The following is a 22,274-nucleotide window of genomic DNA, read 5'->3' as shown; positions in this document are numbered from 1 at the left end:
CCTCCTCTTAACTTGAAGGCACATTTTGATTAAGATTTCGTACACACTACATCTAAAGTTACCTTTTAATGTCAAATTAATAGCCCTCTTTTCATTATACAAATAATACAAACTGATATACCAAATATGTGACTGCAGTTGGTGTTGGAACAAATGATTCTTTTCAGGAAACTAACAAAAGTGAATATTATGATGGATCAGAAAACTGGTAGTTTGAAGTACAGAATCTTTGTTCTTTATTGTTATACACATGCTGCTATACACACCAGGAAAGACGGGTATTGATTTAACAGAGAGCCACAAACCACCTACTGTGGAGTTTTCCTGGATACCAGGTCAATAGTGGTCAAAAAAGGGAACAGGAAGGCACAGTGTCAAGTTGAAATGGCACAGAAGAGGAGGGGAGGGGAAGACAAAATAACCATGTTACTAAAGAGCAGTGAGGTTTAAGCCTCTACAAATTCACATGCAAATGCTAGCCCAATTATTAAAATGCAACGTTTGCATTTATTGCATTGGATGTGTTCCTTCCAATCAAACGTACATTAGACGAATCCACTTTAACCTAAATACTAAGATTAAATGCATAATTGATACATGGCGATAACATAGTAAATGAACAGTTCAGTTTAATATTTGGAATAACAATGACAAGATACATTTTCCAGTAGCATGAAGTTTGCGATAGAAAAAAAAAAAAAGGCTCTGTACATTAGCATCAAAAAATCCTGTCTACGGGCTGAAAACTTGTATATTGTGGCATTTATAAGAACACTAATGTCCAATGCAACAAGCAGGCAGCCATATCAATTCAAGGCACAAAGATCTATATGCATGGCGCTACACATACAGGACCAAGGTAAGTAAAGGCGTTGCAGCCGCACAAACACCTGACCCATTTTGTTTTTTTTGCAGCTACATCACATAAGCAGACACTGGCGTTGCCACAAAGACCGTACAGATGTGCCACATCTACGACAAGCACACGTCACTGTGCCGTACTGAGTCAGCATACATGTAGCTGGAGCATCTAGGCTTGTTGCAGGCTTTAGCCATCTTTGAGTTCAGCTGTTAGGATGTGAATCTGTAGCTCTTACTGAAGTCTTAAATAATGTGCATGTTAACTGAATCTACTTCCATTACTTCAATATCAGGAATTATTTAATCTTTTTTTTTTTTGTTTACTATTTGTAATATGCAAGTTTACAATTTTGAAGTAACTACACAGGATTCTAGTACAGTTATGATACATAGATATCACATAATTTGAAATAATAACAAAAAGTGACATTTAGATGTTTAAGACTGCATAAAACTTTTAACTTATCCCATCATAAACTCTTGTTATAAGGAATGGATTATAAACGATTTTGTTGGAGTGCAAAATCACTTGAAATGGACACACAGATACATAAGTAATGTTTTCAAAGTTTCTGCTCATAACCCAAATCAACCTGCCTGAAAAAACAACTCATTAATGTGTTTCACGCATGAATACGATATCTAAACACAAACCGTATTTTAGAAATTCTTCTGAATTTAGTGTCAAGCAAGTAAGTGTGCTTAAAAGCACCACCGTGACAGGTAGTGAAATATCTCTGGAATCCACATTACTAGACCACAACTCGGGTCAAGACGCACAACTGAACACCATCTGACAGTTAATTCAATGTTTTCAAAGCTCTCTGGAAACATTTTTCTTTTTTTTAAATCTTCAGTCATAGAATAGGGTAAACGCAGTCCTTCCTCATTATGGTGGACTAGGTTTCCAGGACTTTGTTGGCTCCGATCACACGAGCAGAGGATGGGGCTGGTGGGGGAGGAGGGGGGTCAAAGGAATAGAGGGAGTGGATGATCTTTGTAAAGCATAAATCTGTTCTGATGGATGGGAGGGTAAAAGGCTGGATCAGAGTCAGGGGTTGAGGTGCTCATCCTCCATATGAATGCTGCTCGCAGGACACAGGAGAGGCTGGCTGGAACAGTTTGTGCTCTGACTTTTCAGGCTTTCTGTTGATTCTGATGACCCTGGTGAGGAAGAAGCAACAGATAAGCAAATAAAAAATTAAGGTTTCCAGTAATACTTTGGAAATGCTGCTCATTCTTAACAAGATCCAAGGCCTTGTCTGCAAGGCCTCCTGATAATTCACCTGATAGTTCACCTGATAATACCCGCTGGATTTTTTTCTTTTTCTAGCTGTGATAGATGACGACAAACTGATTTATAGAGAACAGGATTCAGTGAGAGCGGTAGAGCTCTTACACAGAGAAGCAGAGCAGACAGGAAAGCCTACATACCACAGTTATTCCTCCATACCAATAGAGCAGGCATCAGGACCGAGAGCTGCCCAAAGTCAGGCAGCACGAGGGGACAGGATGGCAGGGAAGAGAAGAGGAGTGTTAGGAAACAGAGAAGTAAAACAGCACACAGGTTAGATGCAAAGCACGGGGAATCACAGCGGTGAGTCTTGGATTTAAGAGGAGAAACAGAACAGATTTATCATCCAGAAAGAAGTAAAAAAACAAGCAAGAATCAGACAATTTGAAGTTGATGATGCTACAGTTTTAAGGAGCTGCAGTCAAATCAGGACTTTGCTTGATCAGCTGAAAGTACAGGTCTGTACTGAATAAGATTTTATACATAAAGAGATTATATACACAGTAAAACAATACACATATTCTGCCTATTTCTTTTTCTTTCCCATCTGAAAGAGTTTGAAGACTTTCCTCATATTTCCTTTGTTCCTGGCAGAGGATTTCTTACCTGGCAGAGACAAGTCGCCCGGTGGGTCGCTCTCTGTTTTGGTCAAGCTGCTGTGTTCACTGCTGCAGTCCTGTAGGATGTCTCCTCCAGCATGCATCCTGTCCTCTGGATCACCCGGGAGAGTAAATATCAATGAATCCAACTCTCAGACACAGCAAATCTTTACCAGTGTCACACAGTGATAAGAAAACTCTCCAGCTGAGGAAACTCACCATCATCTGGAGACAGGGATTCTGCCACATCCTCGGTTGCTGTGCCCTGGAAGAAGAAGGTACAAAAAAATGTTTCTTTACGCTTTTGTTTGCTGCAGAGTCAAAGTGTAAATGTCAGCTGGTTAAGATGTGTCTTACGTCTGTGGGAGCAGGGCTGCTGGACAGCATTGTGTGCGGCTGAGCGTCAGACATCTCGGACAGCTTCTCTTCATCTTCCTCCTGGATGGGAGAGGATGGAGACCGAAGGGTGCTGGAGTGGGAAGACAAGGAAAACAAATTATCAAAAACACTTCTTTCATAGTTAAACTGCACAGGTTAATGTAAGGAGCCGTTTTCTTGCCTGTCAGGTGACTTGCTGACTTTTCCTTTCTGCAGACTGCCATCACTTAAATGCTCCGGGGAGCTCAGCTGTCTGCCGTCACCTCCCAGACCCCCTGAGAAGTTGATTTCATCATAGAGGGGGGCAGACGGGATGGCAGGAGACACTGACCGCAGACCATTCAAAGCCTCCAACAGTGAGATGGGTTCAAAGCCGGGAGGAACTGAGTCTGTGCCCTGCAAAGAGACGAGGACTGGTGGTGACAATGCACAGCTGACAAACAAATGTCATATTTATAAAGAGTGTTATAGAAAAAAGGGTCAGCTCAATCGCAATTACTAGATAAGTAACAAAGCCACCCATCAGCCTCGTGCCTTGTTTTCATCTCACACTGGAAGACTTTACTTCAGATTCCTGCATGCAAACTACCGACTTGCTGCCAGATAAAAGTTGGCATGAATCAACATCCTTCCTTTTAACTTTGTTTTTAAATGAGCTATTGTTTTGAAACACTTTCAAGTAGGAATGGACTCAATTTAACATTTATGAATATCAGTTGTTCCAATTCTGCAGCCAGTTTTAATGTTTTACTGCAGAACGTCACGAGGCAATAAAGCTAAAAATGTGTTATTCAGCACGATTTCATGCCCAGCTTCCCTCTGATGCTGCTGGCATCGTAGCCATTTTTTTAAGATTTTAACTTATTATGCACAGATGTGCATGTGACTTACTGAGTGCTCCTCGTGGTCCATAGTCTGAGCCAGAACAGGGCTGAAAGACACGGGGGAAAGAGCCCCAGGCTTTTTCCTCACAGCTCTGATCTGCAGCAAGGCTCTGAAGGCTGGTAAGAGGAACACAGGCTCAAATTACACACACAAGTAATTCTTCATATTAAACTTCAACAACTCTTCAAATACAAGTGATGTAGCTCCTTAATGAGCAGAGCGTTATTAAAATAATGAGGCACTTCTTACGCAGCCTGCATATGGGACAGTTGTTGGCCTGGTAACGCAGCGTGTCTGCGCAGGAGTTGCAGAGACACAGATGTCTGCAGGGCAGGATGAGCGTATCTCTCAAGTCAGACAGACAGACAACACACTCGTTGCTGTTGTCACTGTTCTCATCGTCTGAGGGCTGGAAAGAGAAAACAAATATAATCAAAGATCACACACATAAACCTTAACTGATCCATCACAGCGTTGTGATTCATGTACATGGTATTATATTGAGTGATACCTTGGTTTCTTGGTTGTTCTTGTTCTCGATCCCATAGATCTCCTGTAAGAGGTAGCTCACACGGTCCACCTCCAAAGATAAAGTCACAGGAATTTAACATTCATGTATCAGAAGCATGGGGTCGTGTACACGATGAGGTGGTCCAAGGGCGTTAGAAAGCAAAATGTATAACATATTCTCTCCACTCTCTTCATCTCAGAAAGCAGTGAGTCTTAAAAATAAAAGCCATCTCTCTTAGGGTGTACGAGATAAAATCACTGTGATGTTTCATATTCAAGGACAGAAACAAAAACACAAAAATCAGAGAGTCTCTGTGAAATTACTTTGAGCTCCATGTCATCCAAGTTTACATTCAACATCTACTTATTGCCAGACTCCCAGGGGGCTCGGCACAGATTTTTTAAAAGCAGCAGAAGAGTACGAGGAACACAGACGCTCTGCTTAAAACATCCTGGATCGCATCAACAACATGCCGTCGCACGTGCAGTATGTTCTTCACATTTTACTGACTTACTGAAACATCAAGTTGATTTAAGCAAACTGAGGATATGCAGCACAGTTTACACTTCTGACTTTAATCATTTGCTGAATAACGGTTTAAAAAGGAAACTTTGAAATAAGAACCTACAATCTGCTTCTGCTTCAGAGGCTTGACGGAGAAACTGCCATCAACATGCTGGAGGAACAAAAAAAGAAGAAGAAGTTTGAGCTCATATAAAAACTTGTTCTGTTCAGATTCAAATGATTAACTTTTATTGTAACGTATACGTACTCTTTCAAAGGCTGCCAAAAGTACGTGAGCATGTCCGAGGCAGTCTGGAAGGGAACACACACAGCCGTGGTTAATGCTGATTACAATCAACTGAACTGATAACATTGATAACAAATGATGAAATACTATTTAATGTGACTAAATTTCAGTATTTCCTGAATATGCCTCTGACATTTGTTTTGCAGCTCTAGTGACCTACCGTCCCCTTCATCAACCACAGCCTGGATCACCATGGGGAACACTCCTCGGTCCAGGTCAAAGTTCAGCTTTAAGAGAAAAGATGTAGATATTTTATTGTAATTCAGTTTGCATTTATGTCTGTAATGAGTCAAATATTGTGCACTGATGTAGCCCTCTGGGAAAAGATGCGTGCAAAACCTTGTTAGGTTTTGTCATGTGCGATCGAGTCACTAACTGCAGATACTCACGTCTTCCTCTTTCCACTCGTTGAAATCGATTTTGAAAGACGGCATGGAGAACTGCTGGCTCACCCCTCGCTTGTAGTGCACAGTTTCAGAGACCAGCGACGGATTCTTAGGGCTGTACCTGCACACAGTACGCGACAGAGAATAATGGTCAGCATGCAGGACGCTGGAGGAATCTCACTGGCCAAAGGTCGATTCGTTCAGTCAGACATTTGCCAGAAAAGAAAAACCTTCTGGTGGCTGCCGTCTTTAATACACCAACTTCAGTATGAAATATTACTTTGATCATCTTTTTCGTCTTATCTTCTGTATCCATGGTTACTGGTGGTTGCTATGGACCCACCGCATCTATTCTAGTCTGCGCTCTAAGGCTAGAATCTCACCACCCATAAAACAGAGTTTAAAATCTCTGTGGCACAATGTTCCCCACTAAAATAATGCAGCACCGTCAGTAAGAGTATCTGATCATCTGATACCGTAATCACATGGATGTTCATCTAATTCATACAGGACGTATAAATGGATTTAGAAGAGTATTTCAATGTAATGAATTAACCTATGTTTCGTCCTTTTTTCTATTAACAGCTAGAGCTTACTCAGACCCAGCAGAGCCCTGTAAAAAAAGGAGTTTTGGGACCAAAGTCTTACACTGCCATCCCGTTGGAGAACTCCTCAAATGCTTGACAGTAGAGAGTGATGGCCACTCGTGCATCAGCATCGAAGGTGAACTCCACACCGTACTGAACCTTTGGTTTTCCACCTTCTTCCACCGGTGTGTCAGAGTCATCTTTATACCTGCAATCAGGAGGTTTGAGAAACTCTTAGAAAACGGTTCTTTACTGTTGTTGTGATTTTGGTGTCGTCATGTTGTCTTGTGCAATCTTCACCTGACCAAACGCAAAGAGTCCTTTCTGATGTTGACCAGACTCCTCAGAGTTTTCACAGGCTCGTGAGGTGCAGGCGTCACGTATGGGAACTAGTGAAACATCAACAACAATATGAAAGCTGCTACTTTATTTGACATGAGACGGTTTGACTGATCTTCTTTCTACCAAGTACTGTAGAACTGTGTCACCGTAGTTTTAAAGCTGGTGAAAATACACGGCACTGAATTCCCAGATGATTAAATGAGGAGCAACCATTCTTACCTGCACCGGCCTATTTCCAAGAAAATTCAGGTCCATGTTTTCTCCGAAAAGGTATCCCTCAGGATGTGGTGTGTCGAATTTCTCTCCTCCCATGAAGAAGTGGCTCGCAAAGTAATTCCCTGAGGACAAGAGAGAGAGAAAGGATGAAAGATGAGTAGCTGAATTCATATGCAGTCACTTCAACTCATATGTCTGTAAAAATATAGTGTCTTCACGGAAATGTATAATGACTCTTCTGAGCAGAACATGATGGAGTCATTTCAGAGGAAGAAGGACAGTCGTCTCAACAAGACTTAAGCAACTTCAAAACAGAAGTGGTAACATTTATTTTCAGATTCTCCTTTCTGCTATTTTTATTTTTAATGTCTAGTCCAGTTAACAGGGGTCATTTTAACCAACCATAAACAAAGACAGTAACTTTATTATCACCATATCAGTGATCGTGGCTGTACGCTGAGATGCAGGAGATTATTTGGTCAGCTGAAGTTCTTTTCTACAATAAAATATCTTGTGGTTTTTATGGGTTTTACACAGTCAGATTTATTGGTGTCATGCTGACACACCCGTCTACATCTACAGATACTATCTGCATGCTGTGTTTTTATTGTTTGGGAGGATCTCAGTAACATAGTAACATACTGATAGTGTCTCAAACACAGAAGAGACAGACGAACTTATTAAAAACACATCTGACACTGTAAACCAAGATGTTTGTTATGAAAGCTAAAAATCATTTGATGACATGTGTGTCATGTGTCTTGGATGTCATCTGTTCCTCAGTTATTGCAGCATTGTTTTAATGTGGATAAAACACCTCAGTATGTTCATTCAGCTTTGCTGGACAAACATTACTTGATGCATTAAGATCACGATGCTGCCGTAACTTAATAATAAACCAGTCATCGCCAGCAGCATTATCACGATATCTGACACATAAAAACTGTAAATATCTCCAGATTTCCTGCATAACATGTGATCTTACCGGCAACAGTCACATTTATATTAGCTTATCATTGTTTACAATCACTGTCTAAGTAACAAACAACGTTACATGGTGGCAGTCAACAGGAAATAAACAATAATTAAACCTAACAGCTAACGCCAGTGTGCGCTCGGTGCTTACTGTTGCTATGAAAGATTCATGTTTATGACAATTCAGCCGAGAGACGCCGATCACTCACCCGATTTTGGTGGAAATCGATAGGCCGAGTTGGCCTGGATATCGATATCCTCAACACCAGCGATTCTGCGACTCAGGATGGACCCCATCTTTCTCCGCTGGATCGCCGATGTTAGCTGCGGTTAGCTAGCACCTCACAGCGCGTCAGCAGCCCCGGTTAGCTCTGCCTTCAGCGTCCACTAGCGCCAAAGCGAAGATAACATCCACCAGAAGCAAACGCTTTCGCTAAATCGACATTTTACGCGTTCAGTTTCACCGTGGCTACGTTGCTAATGCTAATGCTAAGCAGGAAGCTAGCTCCGACGGGCTGTTGTTTTGCCAGATCTGCGCTAACGTAGCAGGGAAGCGATCTGATTGGCTGTCACCAAGCGCTTCCAGAAAGTCGGGGCGTTTGTTTTAGGTGACGGGACTGCCCGGCGGGAGGGCGGTGATGAGGGGGGAGAGGTCAGCACAGGGGCTGCGTTTGATTTACTACATATTGATTAAAGGATAACGATTCAGTTTCCAACACCGCCCGTCCTACAAAGTAATAACTAACAATTATGTGAAGCAATATAATAAAGACTCATATAATTAAAAGCAATATGTATGTGACATATATAAATAACTGATATAGACAAATACTATTTATTTTGGGAGTTTCTGTCTGGGTTACGGAGCTTGTCACGGGGAGGAACATGAATATTTTACTGCCCTCCAGTGGCCACAGTAAACACCTGCAGCACAATTATTATTATGATCAGTTGTAAAAACACATAATTAGTGTTAGCAAGCCAAAGAACAGCCATAACATTAACATTGGTATTATTAGTAGTATTTTAGCTGGGATGGTCTGCGTGTTTGAACTCGACTGTTAACGAGTGTTTAATGCCATGTAGTGGTGATAGGGAGTAACTACAGGAAATAAAATTAATCAAGTCAGCCACAGTGTAAATTAAAAATAACGAAAAATGTTATGTTTATCTCCAAGAGAGTACATAAATAGAATTGGCACATCCGTAAATTAAATAAAACAAAGCTAGTCTTTAGAGATTTGAATAAATGTATATTTATGCTAGTATTACTGTAAAAAATATACTGATTATGTATTTTGTATGTATCTTATCAAAATGTCCACTCATCATTTAGATAAGTAAATCAAATATCAACCGTTATATCAACTTGAAGACAAAGGTAGCTAGTTAGGAGATGTTTTGGCTAGTAAGGTGTGTGTTTAACCTATTTGGCCCAAGTGTTGACGAGACTTTACTGCCCTCTTGTGGTCACAGGGAGTAACTACACTAAGTTGTTTGATCAAGTTAGCGTCGATGAAAACATTTACAACGTCCGGGTAACACTTTCAAAATAAAGGAGCGAAACAGTATTTTAAAAAAAAGTAATTAAAAAGAGGAACAGGCAAAGCTATTCCTTATTAATAAATGAATCTTTATCGTGTGTTTAACCCGTGTTCTCAGAGTCACGAGTGTTTACTTCCCTCTAGTGGTCACAGTCAGTAACTACAACATATTAAAATTATAAAATTAGTGTCAATGCAGTTCTTTCAAAACAAAGTGATTAATTTTAAAAATAATAATCGCTGACTTTGACCTTTCACCAAACTAATTTCTTCATAGGTTAGTTCTTCATTATCATTCCATCTTCTGCCTGATGTCTTACTCTGTCACAGCTATACATTTGGTTACATTTCACTGCAGCAATGTGGAGAAATCTCACCTCAAAATCACCCTCAAAATGAATAAAGTCTATTTGCGGTATTCTGACCTTTGACCTTTCACCAAAGGGCTCACTTTACCACAGTACACTGGGGCTTCTGCTAACCTTCTGGCTATTGGCTTCCTTCACCATCACCAGCCACATAACAAGGAAGACAACACATCAAACTGACTGCAAAGATCTGCCTTTTCTTTGATAATGTGTGGCTGATATTTATTTGTATGTTCTATATCTAGTGCTAGCTGTGAGAGACACACCAAAAGCTAAGAAATATGATTATAGATGTTGTTAGTTTAGGACACGGAATTGTAGTTTATAACTGTGAGGAAACAAGAGAAAAATGTAATTTATTTTCTTAATTTCTATGTTACGTTAGCTTAGTCATATTATTTTGAAAGTATAAGCCGGAAGTTTTAGCATTGTTTTTACGTCCGCATTGACGCTAATTTGACATATTTACAATTGCAGTTCCTCAGTTTCACCACAAGAGGGCAGCGAACACTCGTGTTTCTGACAATCACGCTAAAGTCAACCCTCATCTCCACAACTGTTTTCTGGTAAAGAATAACAGAAACTACTAGAAAAAGAGCTCGTTTCCAGTGCAGGTTTATTTCATTTTATTTTTATTTTTATTTTTATTTTTTTTTTATTATTATTATTATTATTGTTATATTGACACGTACATTTCATTTGTAGTGACCTTTATCCTGAGGTGTTAACATGGAACTGGATGTTGATGAGTTGTTCACTCCACTCACAGGGAGGAACCGCAACAGGCTAACATGCAGTGTTGATATCGATCTAATCCTGAATAACGTCACTTCGTATACCATGTTAGTATATGATTATTAGAGATTCACTGTACTGATGTGAGTAAGAATCAGTATTGGTAATAATTGCAATAATTAAACGGTCTGTTTATTAGCTGTTACAGCTAGCATCAAGTCAGCGACGATATCATGCTAATACTTCCGGTAAATATTTTCAAAATAAATATATGTATTTCTTTATCTTTTGTTGCCTTTTACACATTATACATTTACTACCTGTATATTGATGTCATGCAATGATATATATATTTGTCTCTCACCGCCGTTTTAATATGTTTCGTGCCTGTGTAAATCGTAATTAATGACTTGGGGTTGACGTTTTATCAGGGTGTGAATCCACTCAGCGGATGTTGACTCTCATCAGCAGGTCGGAGCTGCTAACGTCAAACAGCTTCAGTTGCACCGCGGGCAGGCTGCGATCCTCACAAAACCAGGTAATTTGGCCTCCAGCACGCTGACAGTTGCATCATTACAGTATCTGCTTGCTACAATCTTTCACAATGCTTCTGAGGTTTAGTCTAATCCCCCTCACGTCTGTCCTTTATCTCCAGTCTGCTGTTTCTGAGCCTAGAATGGCGACGTTAGCTTGCTAACGACAGCTAGCAAACACACTTTGCGTCGCTTTAGGTTAGCTGAACAAACACATCCTTGTCTTCCATGTTACCTCACCAGCTGGGTACGAATACTCGCTGTTAGTCGTTTATCAGCTTATTTTTGTCGATTTAAATTATGTGCAACCTGCCACTTAACAAACCCTGGTTACTGTACCACCGTTCAGAGTGAACGTTATTACCGTTAGCAGTGATTTAACGTCGGTGTTAATGGGACACGTTTGTACCAGATACGTGACACAATCGAAGTTAACGTCAGTGCTGACTTTCGCTAGCCTCCATTACGTAACTCAGTTGTTCATGGTTAGTTGTGCAAGTAGCGTTGAGCTGGATTATCTGGGAAAGGATTTAAGAAAAAACACACAGACAACAGCTAGCTAGCTAGGTGGTTAGCTGAGAGGCGTTAGCATCGTTTGGGTGAAAGCTGGTGAATTCCAAACATTCAGACTCGACACTGCGCCGACGTTTGTTTTTCAGTTCTTGTTTTTGGTTTCACTTATTCGGGTTTCATCGACAGCAGCTCCCAGGTCGGTGCTGTTGAGACTGAAGTGTATAATTTGGGCTTTATTGTTGTTCTTTGAATACACATAAATAATGCTGCTGGGTCGTGAGAATCCCTCGCACCTTTGCACAGCCACTTTATAAGTTCACACGAAGCTTTATTAAAATAACTTGAACATTTGTGTCGTCTTGCAGGTTTTGGCACATTGGTCAGATTCCTCCAGTGGAGTCTTTATCTGTCTCAGTCGCAGGTACATTTTTTCTTGTCTCAATCACCAGTTCTGTGTGAATAAGCTGACAGTGACACATTTTAATATCTGTAATGACCATTTCACAATATTACAATATTTCTTTTGGTGGACACTCACACCACACATGCCCTGAGACAGCTTAAATAAAGTTAAACAAATAAATGTTATATACATGTTGCAGGGCTGCCGTGTAAGATCAATACACAGTACACATGTTTGGTGGATGTGTAATGTAACAGCCCACTCATGTGTTCATCCTGGTCTGATTTACCGTATTGGAAATGACAGATCCTCAATCTGTTTCCTGTGAAAGGCACTTGCTTTCATGAAGTCAGTTTCGAGCCACAGCGCACACAGTTAGAAACATATTCCAGTGTTGTTTCTCAGATGATGCACACAGCAATCAACACGGCTGATGCTGTGTGCATTATTTAGATCGCGGGAAAGTCCCACTTCCTGCTGAAACTTGAGCGCCGAAACAGGACTGTGGTGCTGTCACTGATGTTGTTGTTGTTATATTTATATCTTCTTTCAGTCATTCTTCTAGAACAGGTACATTTTTGTGTTGAATATCGTTTTGCCAGCTGATGATCATAAAGTCACCCATTACTCTGATTTTGCTTGGAGCATAATAATACACAAACAACATTTAGATTCTTCAGTAATATCAGACGGAGCTCAGTCGCTGTTTCTCATCACAAAGTCACTTAATCTCCACTGTGTTTCACCCGCGTCTGCTGAAACTTGCAGTACAAGTGCACGCTGTCATCAGCAGGTCCACAGAGTACCTCATTAGCCTCCCTGACTGTCGCTGGAACGTTTTATGACTTGGGAGAATTCAGTGTCGAAGAGTAATGAGCCGCGGGACTCAAACTGTGCATGCTTCTCTTCCCTCACAGAGTAAAAGTCCACAGGGGAGTTGTGAGGGGAGCTCCGCGTCCAACCCCCTTCTCCTATACAGACATCCGGCCAGTATGTCCAGTGACCCTCCTCCTCCGTACCCTGGAGGTCCCAGCGCCCCCCTCATCGAGGAGAAGAATGGACAACCAGGTAACAAAACTTAACATGTAGGATTGTGGCGAATGTTAATATCCACTCACATATATTTGAAATGACCCAATTCCTATTTTTAATGTGAGGTCAATTCAATAGGATGCTAAATTGAGATGACTTCAGCTTTGCTCGGCTGTATAATCACCCAGTGTTATGAGTTTAACTGTTTTATTTTCATCTCCTGACTCTGTGGTTCTGATTTTCCTTCATGACTATACAGCTCCACAGTATGACACTGTACACACTCGTTAATCATTGTGGCTTGAGTAAACTGTCACCATGGAGACTTTGATGTGTTGCAGTGTGGCATGTTTGCATTTGTTGACTCTGTACCCGTCTTCAGTGCCCTCCTCTTCTTCTTTGTTTCCTGTTTGAAACAGTAAGAACTGCTCCAGTGCAGGGACAGCCCTTGCCTCCTGACTACGGCCCTCCACCTTATGAGGCCCCACAGCCAGGCTTCCTTCCCCCACATGTCCCTGGAGAAGGACCCATGCCTATGCCAATGCCTCCACCTCCACCAGGTGCTGCAGACAGTCCGTACATGAAACATCAACATGACAAATACAACACTGTTTCCACTAAAATACTTTCATTATAGCAGCCTTGGAACCTGTACATAACCCATAATCAAAGTGCCTAAACCTTAGATCTGTGTAGCGTATTCATCGCAGACAGTGCTAAATATAGGCAGGGCTGTTAACCAGGGCATCAGGGGTGACTGCGCTCACTCCTCCAGCAGTTGGAATGTTGACTTGAGACGCTGCTGCATTTATTAACCTACACACTGACCTACACCAGATGTTACTGCCTACACACAGTGCACACAACACGTGCTCTTTGTGCTTTCTTCCCCGTATGATGATGATGATGATGATGATGATGTTTTTTTTTACAACAAAGAAACCAGCTTTGTTTGAGAAAAGTCTGCAGGCAGCAAGACAAAAGATTGCAGAGAAATTGAGTGATCTGGATTTTTTCCATTCACAGCTTTTGGTAATGAAAACATGCAAATCTGTTGGGGAAAAAAACACAATCATAAGTGCCACCACATCAGTACAAGTTGATGTGTGCCTAACTTGACATCGAATACATCTTAGTAAGTGTAATTTCCTTCTGTACAGGTGGCCACTTCCACCCTCCACCCGGTCACTTCCCCCATGCGATGCCAGGACAGATGGGTCCTGGTCCCAGTCACTTTGTCCACATGGGAGGTCACACAGCGACCGTCCTCGCTCCTCCAGGAGCAGCAACCACTGTGACCGTACTGCAGGGGGAAATGTTCCAGACCTCGCCGGTGCAGACTGTGTGTCCGCACTGTCAGCAGGCAATCATCACCCGCATCTCCCACGATGTCGGGCTCATGAACACACTCTTCTGCCTCTTCTGCTTCTTTGTAGGGTGAGTAGACTGCAGGCGTCAAGAAAAAAGAACATCTAATAGTTGTTTGTGGTGGCAGCAGTTCTAAAATACACATTGCTGTCAACCAAGTGGAATAACTGAAGTTTTAAAGATCAGGCTTCTGAATGTAGAAGTCTGTAGACGTCTCATTATTTTGCAGTTATTAATATTATGTAACAGTTATTTAAATGTCTACAAAAACACTGACTATCAGAAAACCGAGCTCAAACCAGCCGTTAGTTGGCTCTCTACATTCAGTCTGCTAGTTCACACTCAGCCTGTTCTCAGCCTCTCATTAATATGCAAAGCAAGTGCCTCTGTTTATGATTTGATAGGCAAATTAAATGCTACTGTAGAAGACATGTCTTCAGCGTGCAGACATCTGGGGCTCGTTGCATAAAACTCTGTGTAGATTCACATTTAAAACTGTTTACACACAAATACAGAACAAGTCATTTCTTCTTTATTTGATCAGATTTATCAAGCTGTGCACACACGTGATTCTCGATCATTGTGGAAACAGGCACACATGCTGCATTAATGTCAAGATCCTTACATATCTGTTAATATTTTAATACTTGTGCCCACTTTACTGCTAATTTGACCTGTTAATGAGACAAATATCACACCAGCACAAGTACCTGCAAACAATCATCACAGTAATATGTCCAATATTTAACATCAGAATGATAATCAATAATAAATAGAAATTGTATTGAAACAGACATTACTACATGCTTCACAATTCAGGATCAAATGAAAAGATCATTGACAAGGAAGTAATGAATTACTGAATTCTGTGTAGACAGCAAAGTAATAATATAATCATTGAAAGTGGAAATCAACATAAACAATGTTTAACTTTACATCTGTCAACTTATATTTCATGTCCACATCTTCACTTCCGCTGCAAATGTCTCTAGAAAAACATGTGCACACACACTGTCACTGTCACATTCATCCTTTATCAACATCAGTTCATGTGGAGAAAGGGAGAATACAAGGTCTATAAATCTGGTCCATAAAGTTTTACCGGCTTGTTATATTTTGCATACAAAGCTGTCTGTGACCTTTGTTCCAGCTCAATACAAATACTAAATTGTATTCATTGTATTTCATTCAAATCAGGGTAAACAATCAGATGCTGCCAGACTGTTTTTTCCCGTTCCTTTGTTCAGACGACAGCAGCAGTTCAGTCCACTGATGTCCACTTCCTCTTTGCTAGGCACTAAACATTTATAACCACGCGCAGGTGTTTGACTTGACATGATATCTTATCTGTCTGTTCCTCATTTCCAGGTGTGATCTCGGCTGCTGCTTGATTCCCTGCCTGATTGATGACCTCAAGGATGTGACACACACCTGCCCTTACTGTAAGGGCTACATTTACACATACAAGCGTATATGCTAACCACCGACAGCTGTATGCTACAGAGACATGTACATGCACACACATAAATTCACAGCTCCTCCTGCTGGTAGTTACAGCCCCCCTCCCTCATTTTTGCAAAGTGTTGTGTAGCCCTATTGAATTGTAAGTGCAGTTTTCTCATTAGTTCACAGAATATTTACTGTATATATCTTTCAGCATAACACGTTCATGTATAAATATGCATTTGAAATGTACAAAATCTCACTGAGCTACAGAAATTGTAGGGCACTTAAACATCCACCGAGGCCGCAGGTGCATCTGATCCTGTATGGAAACCTGGGGAAAACGCCGGTGATGTTACAGATGTTAAAAGAAGACCTCAGTTAGAGAAAGCTGTGAAAATGGTCACTTTATTTATTAGAAATCATTTTGCTGAGAAGCAAGTTTATTGAAGTCAAACATGCTGGGTTAGAGTTCTTGTTTTTTTTTTTTAAATTTCAGATATTTTATCCTATTTTAACAAGTTAATATTGAGAACTGTGAACATTTTTGTCCATGTCTGATAATTTTTGTTTTCCCTTTTGAATCCCTCATTCAATTTCTGAATGTGAGCAAACTAATGAAGCATTTTCAGCTTGTGAAACTGATGTATTTGCTTGTTTTGGAATGCCTGAGATTGACGTTACATTCTGTATTATTAATCTTTGGGGCTTCAGTCAGAAGTCACACACCATTCAGTGATTTACAGTTGAGCGAGTTGGCATAAACGCCCTCTGTCCACAGTGTACTTAATCTTGTTGATGAATCCACCATTTGCACTTTAAGTTGGAATTTCCCCTTCTGATGCAACCTCAGCTATCATTAATAATGTGACTTAGTGATTCGTCTCATGAGTGAAAGCAGCACATAATTTTGGCTTTTGCTTGTTAGCTGAGTGAATCCCACGATCCATGCACTTATTCAGAGTGTAGAAGTAGAGCTGGCAGACAGTTTTACTGTAACTGATGGAGACGCACCGCATGACATCTCGGTTATCTTGTGTCCTCTCTTTGGTCCATGTGTCATTGTGATGCACCGCTCCAAACTAGAATATCTTGTCACTGATGCTGTCGGCTGATTGTTTGTTGGTGCCACAGTTAACAGGTAGCTAGTTTAAAAATAGAAAAAAGATGTTAGCAAACAAATGCCAGCGGTGACACCATCTAACATTACTCTGTTTAGCCTGTAACCCTCCTAATATGGCACCAGCCCCTTTTTTAAAGAGTACCTGCATTGCTCGGATGCATGTTAGATGATAAAGATCTCTTTCGACTAATACTTGATAGTGACCTCTCTGCTAGGAATAAGCTTCAAATAAATGATTGTATCAGAAATCCTGCTAAATTACATTGTGATTCCATCGAGATTACTACTAACAATCAGTTCCACCACAGCATGCCTGGACTGCTACTCACTCATCAAGTGCAGAGTCGTTCTGCATGAGCCACGCGTGAAAATGAAGAAATCTCACTCGCTAGATCTTTGACTCTATGTGCAGTTCATATTTTTTTTTCTCTCTTTCTTGAGGCTAGCTAATCTGTGCAAGAAAGTTAATTTTGAGTTGAAGGATTGCATTGAACTTTTAATACGAAGCACTGTACGCCATTGTCGTGGATAATGCTGGTCTGCATTGCTCTCTAAATGTCTGTGATATGTATAACTACGCAAGTCAAAATTTGTTTGACGGTTGTATACAGGTACTATTTTATCAATAAAAATCAGAACATGATTTTTCATTGAAATTCATTTTAATGTTATTTGGAAAATGCACCATTATTTTCAATGTGTTATCTGCAAAAAGAAAGTCAAAGATCCTTCAGGTGGATCTAAACACACTGGAGTCATCAGCAGAATGTCCATAACTACCGGAGCCTCTTGGCAATAAATATGGGCTCAAATGAAAAGAGTGCCACATGAGCAATAAATCCATTAAAATGTTGAAAGTGCAAAGGGTTCAGTCTCTCCATCGGTGTCCACACTGGGCATTGCAGCATTTGTAGAAAGTCGTCATCGGCTCATCAGCTGATCTGGTCTGAATCTGCATGAAATACGCCCGGGAGTGCTCGCACTTGGGACATTTTTCTGCAAACAGGTACAAGTATTAAATATGAGCTTGGAACCACAACAGCTTGAGTTCTCATATTTAGTTCAGAAAAGAGAAGACGTGTAAAATACAACTGTAAACATTTTGGATTAAAATCATCTATACATTTTTTGGTAATTAAAAACAGGCATTCAAGGTATTTTATGAGATATTTATACGAACTTCAGGACAGCCCACATGATGCTCTAGAAAAATGATATGCGTTTTGTGTGCTGGTATTAAAAGTCACTACAAAAACAGCAGATATACTACACAGTCATACAGATAGATTATGGTAAGTGTTAGTTGTTAGTTTTGAAAATGATTAACATAGCTAAAAGTTAAATCTACATTCTCAGTTTTAAAGTGATACTGGATGTATGATGGATAGTTTAAATCTTAAATTTTGTGGATGGTTTCTCAAGTCCCTGAATTGTTAAATTACCAGTTATGATCAAATTGACAGATGAAAGAGTATTATTTGGAGGTTCAAGGTCTGGCTGAACAACAAAATGAAGGAACTGGAGTGGCAGAAAGTAAGGAACGTTAATGACTATTATAATTTATATTAAGAATTAAACCGATTAAAAATGTTTTAAGTCGCAATAAGAAATTTACAGAAGAGTATGAGGGCCAGGGGTGAGAAAAAAAAATGTCAAGGAAAAAGTTGAAATGTCAAGAATAAAGACGAAATACAATTTTGTTGAAATGTCAAGAATAAAGCTGACATTTCAAGATTGAAGTTGCCACATTTGTCCAAGCTGAAATTTTAAAGATGTACTAAACTAAAGACCAGATGCTCGAGCAGCTCATCGCTGTCAGTCGCTCCCCTGACTGGATTTTATGGACCAGAAGAGTTGACTTCATTCTCCACATCTAAAATTTGATTCACAAAATTGTATTTCAGCGTGCATAATGAAAAAAGTCTGCTTCATTTTCCCCCCTCATCCCTGGTCCTAATACTCTTGTATAGAGATGAGCACAGATACATCAAGTGTACATCATCAGGTCAGGGTCAGGTGTAACAGCTCTTAATAAAATGTCACCAAAATTCACTTTTCTTTTCCTTTTTTGTCAACTACTCAGACTGAAAAGACAGTTTGCATGGCGTTAAAGATGTTCACCAGTCACACAGTCTTTGGACAGTGGTGTGTCTGCATGGTTTATACATTTGGCTCCTGGGATTTTTATTTTACAAAAGTGGTGTTGCCAAAAAACTGACATAACCATTTCTACATAATGTTGCTTTAAACAATTTTGTAGCACAAAACATTAAGGGGGTATCATACATTTCAAGATAAGGTAAAGGGCCTTAGAGGCACCAGTAAAATGATGATAATTAAGCCTATCTATGGTACCATGAGCTGTTTCAAAGTCACTTACCAGCAGTGGAGTCCACGTTTTCCCAGGCTGCTGCGCCACCGAGCACATCATCCACCTCCTTTAACTTGGGATACTTCCTGTTATTTACCTGCAGAAAAGAAAAAAATAAGTCAGGATCTTCTAAGTCTGCGGCGTAGACCGTATCACAGGTTTAAAACAGGACTTTAAAACTGAATACTGGCCGTGATAATGTATCTGAACTCACCTTTCTTGTGATGTTGTGTACATACGGACAGGTGTTGCAGGCGAATCTCATACACTTCTGTCCCTCCTCGACAATTAAAACATTTCCGCAGGTTGGACAGAACAGAAGCATGCTAGCCGACAGATATGTGTAGCTAACAGCGACACACTGACATAACAAACTCAATATAAGAAGACGATTTCAAACAGCTAATGAACCATTTAAGTTTCCCTGCTGTAAACAGTTTGCTGCATGTGGAACAAGCGGAAGAGGAGCTGGTGGAAACGGGTGCAACGCTTTTTATCGTTCGGGTGAAAACGAAATCCAGAAAGAGGAAGTAGTTTTATACACTGATTCAGTCCCCCAAAATAGCATTGCAATTGAATAATATTGAATATCAAAACATCTGTGGCTGTTAAAGAAAACACTAAAGTTGTATCTATGTTTATTTCCACTGACAGGAACCATTTAAGCTTCAGCTGCGGTTGCCTCCCGGAATGAATTGTATGCTGTACGCATCGTTTATTTACGTCTTGCCGCAAAAGTGGCAGCAGTTAAAATGTTTTTAAACTGTATTTGTTAGCGTTTCACACACAGTTTTACTCTCCTGAACATCGCTTAAGTTCCGGTGTAGTTTGAACTTGTCCCGCTGACAAAAAGGAGATTTTGTTGGTTGAATGCCTGAAGCGAGTGAAGATGGAGGAGCAAAGTGTGGATACTGTTGAAGGAGGAGGAGGAGGAGGACAGTGTATCAAGGAAGAAGAGGAGGACAACGAGAACCTGACGGAGATGGCAGCTCCAGACGCAGAGGAGGATGAAGATGAAGATGAAGAGACTCTTCCTCACTCAGAGATCCTGGATATTTTCGAGGAGGGACTTGCTCGACTTGTGCAGGACCCTTTACTCTGTGATCTGCCAATCCAGGTTTGTCAGATTAAATCCATCCTCTTTTATTGAATCTTTCTTGAGTTAGCCTTAAACTGGACAGCAGTCCACCAGTTACAAATCAATGCTAACATGTGGATACATTTATTTAGCTGTCTGGTGAAAATAATCAGTATGTACAGATCACCACTACTGCTGAAACATTTAAACTTGCCACAAAAATGTAAATGTTCACATTGCGAAATTATCTACATCCTTGAAATTATCACCCTATTTACCTTATTCCATTCATATACTTCATGATAGTACCCACTATTAAACAGGTTGTTTTGGGAATAGCTCAAATTACATATTTCATGAGAAGATATTGATTTTTTAATTTAATTTTTATTGCAGTTAAGGCTGTGAGTCTTTATTTTTCTTATTATTGTCAATTTACTTTAGTCTGTGATTGCATAGCCTCATTATCAAAATTATTAATTAATTGCAAATAATTTTCTGTGGCTGAAATAATAAATACATTCAAAAATGACAATTATTACTATTTGCAATATATATAAAAAAAACAAAAACACACACACACCTTGTCTACAGTCCAGCCGTTACCAAACACCATCACTTAACTCCATAATCTTGTTTATCCCCAACAGGTACATTTAGTTTGAGCTGACTCCTCAGGGAGGTTTGACTAAACTACACATGTGCTCTGGAAAACCAAAAGGTTTTGACATCAGCTGTACTGATAGAGAAAATTCCTGTTCAATTTCTTGAAACATTTGTTCTCATCTTTAGGTAACTTTGGAGGAGGTAAATTCTCAGATTGCTTTGGAGTACGGCCAGGCGATGACTGTGAAGGTTTTAAAGGCAGATGGTGAAATAATGCGTAAGTGTTGAGATTTTTCTGTTGTTTCATTTTGTTGAAAAACAAAAGTTGAATATACAGTAATGCTGTCATTTGTGAACATCAAAACACAACTTGTAGTTATATGATTATTCATTCAACTTCAGATAATTACATTTTTTATTATCCATTATTTGAAAAAAAAAATGTTCCTCCCTCAGCCATAGTGGTGGTGCAAAATGCCACAGTCCTCGACCTGAAGAAGGCCATTTGCAGATTCATGGAGCTGAAACAACAACGTGAAGGCGGAGTGAAACACATCAGCTGGTAAACACACTCACAAACACAAGAACACGAAGAGGCCGAACATACCATATTTTACGTTACCCTGCTTTCTTTCACAGGAGATACGTTTGGAGAACTTATCATTTAGTATTTCAAGGGGAAAAGCTTGAAGATGACAAGATGAGGCTGAAAGAGTAAGTCTATGACAAGATCAGCTTCCTCACGTACAACGCTGTGATCATCGGCACTGTCTGACTATTTCTTTCCTCTCTGCTTTTCTCCACGTGTTCAGCTACGGGATCAGGAACAGAGATGAAGTGACGTTCATGAAGAGACTCAGGAAAAAGTGAAACATCACAGCAAACATTTGTCACGTTAGGAATAAACACCAGTTCTTTCCGTTTGTTCCGATGCTAAGTGCCCTGGAGACTTGAATTGACTTAATTTTCAGTGTTTGGAGGGGCAGCCTTGTTATGATATCTGTGCACTTTATGCACCCAAAATCCAGAACTTGACTTTTCAAACTGAGCTTTTTTCTTGAATAGTCTACATGTAAATAAATAATCTGGAGTTCTAGATGTTAAGCTCCATCATTACTACCACTGTGTGGGAGTAATGATTTTTTTTGTATCATTGTTTGGAAATATTAAAATTGATTTCTGTTTTTTTTGTGTGTGTGGTTGTGTTTTGCTTGAGCTTGCACCTCACCATAGAGCTATGCAGTGTTTATCCAGTGAGGGCAGTTGTAAACCAAATGATTTGAATATTCCTGATGGAGGTGAAGTCTATCTT

At 40.1% G+C, this 22,274-nt stretch overlaps 4 protein-coding genes across 7 annotated transcripts; 2 read left to right on the top strand and 2 right to left on the bottom strand.

The window, feature by feature from the left end:
* Positions 1 to 212: 212 nt before the first annotated feature.
* mgrn1b (mahogunin, ring finger 1b) lies at positions 213 to 8,414 on the bottom strand. Of its 2 annotated transcripts, XM_037089423.1 has the most exons (17): positions 8,055 to 8,414; positions 6,874 to 6,992; positions 6,613 to 6,701; positions 6,374 to 6,520; positions 5,729 to 5,846; positions 5,500 to 5,566; positions 5,301 to 5,344; positions 5,157 to 5,204; positions 4,529 to 4,597; positions 4,267 to 4,426; positions 4,024 to 4,133; positions 3,314 to 3,528; positions 3,112 to 3,223; positions 2,974 to 3,019; positions 2,762 to 2,866; positions 2,296 to 2,341; positions 213 to 2,025 (listed from the first exon to the last, which is right to left on the bottom strand). In XM_037089423.1, the coding sequence occupies exons 1-16, from the start codon at positions 8,140 to 8,142 to the stop codon at positions 2,301 to 2,303; spliced, it is 1,578 nt and encodes a 525-aa protein (XP_036945318.1). In that variant the 5' UTR covers positions 8,143 to 8,414; the 3' UTR covers positions 213 to 2,025; positions 2,296 to 2,300. The 2 variants fall into 2 exon arrangements, with proteins under 2 accessions (XP_036945318.1, XP_036945317.1); XM_037089422.1 differs by lacking the exon at positions 2,296 to 2,341.
* A 2,497-nt stretch (positions 8,415 to 10,911) lies between these two features.
* Positions 10,912 to 17,550, top strand: cdip1 (cell death-inducing p53 target 1). Of its 3 annotated transcripts, none has more exons than XM_037088916.1 (6): positions 10,937 to 11,030; positions 11,904 to 11,959; positions 12,859 to 13,009; positions 13,393 to 13,533; positions 14,134 to 14,410; positions 15,710 to 17,550. In XM_037088916.1, exons 3-6 carry the CDS (start codon positions 12,934 to 12,936, stop codon positions 15,819 to 15,821), a joined length of 606 nt encoding a protein of 201 aa, XP_036944811.1. In that variant the 5' UTR covers positions 10,937 to 11,030; positions 11,904 to 11,959; positions 12,859 to 12,933; the 3' UTR covers positions 15,822 to 17,550. The 3 variants fall into 3 exon arrangements, with proteins under 3 accessions (XP_036944810.1, XP_036944811.1, XP_036944812.1); XM_037088917.1 differs by lacking the exon at positions 10,937 to 11,030 and adding an exon at positions 11,512 to 11,734; XM_037088915.1 differs by lacking the exon at positions 11,904 to 11,959 and having other exon boundaries at positions 10,912 to 11,030.
* polr3k (polymerase (RNA) III (DNA directed) polypeptide K) lies at positions 17,551 to 19,766 on the bottom strand. The gene is made up of 3 exons (XM_037088919.1): positions 19,493 to 19,766; positions 19,288 to 19,375; positions 17,551 to 17,903 (listed from the first exon to the last, which is right to left on the bottom strand). The coding sequence occupies exons 1-3, from the start codon at positions 19,601 to 19,603 to the stop codon at positions 17,776 to 17,778; spliced, it is 327 nt and encodes a 108-aa protein (XP_036944814.1). The 5' UTR covers positions 19,604 to 19,766; the 3' UTR covers positions 17,551 to 17,775.
* Positions 19,767 to 19,962: 196 nt separating this feature from the next.
* On the top strand, positions 19,963 to 22,151 carry snrnp25 (small nuclear ribonucleoprotein 25). Its single transcript, XM_037088918.1, has 5 exons — positions 19,963 to 20,395; positions 21,149 to 21,239; positions 21,419 to 21,524; positions 21,602 to 21,676; positions 21,775 to 22,151. The coding sequence occupies exons 1-5, from the start codon at positions 20,168 to 20,170 to the stop codon at positions 21,830 to 21,832; spliced, it is 558 nt and encodes a 185-aa protein (XP_036944813.1). The 5' UTR covers positions 19,963 to 20,167; the 3' UTR covers positions 21,833 to 22,151.
* Positions 22,152 to 22,274: the final 123 nt, after the last annotated feature.

This window comes from Acanthopagrus latus, chromosome 23 (genome assembly GCF_904848185.1).
Source record: "Acanthopagrus latus isolate v.2019 chromosome 23, fAcaLat1.1, whole genome shotgun sequence".
In the NCBI taxonomy this organism is placed as follows: domain Eukaryota; kingdom Metazoa; phylum Chordata; class Actinopteri; order Spariformes; family Sparidae; genus Acanthopagrus; species Acanthopagrus latus.
This window is presented reverse-complemented; position numbering and strand designations above follow the sequence as displayed.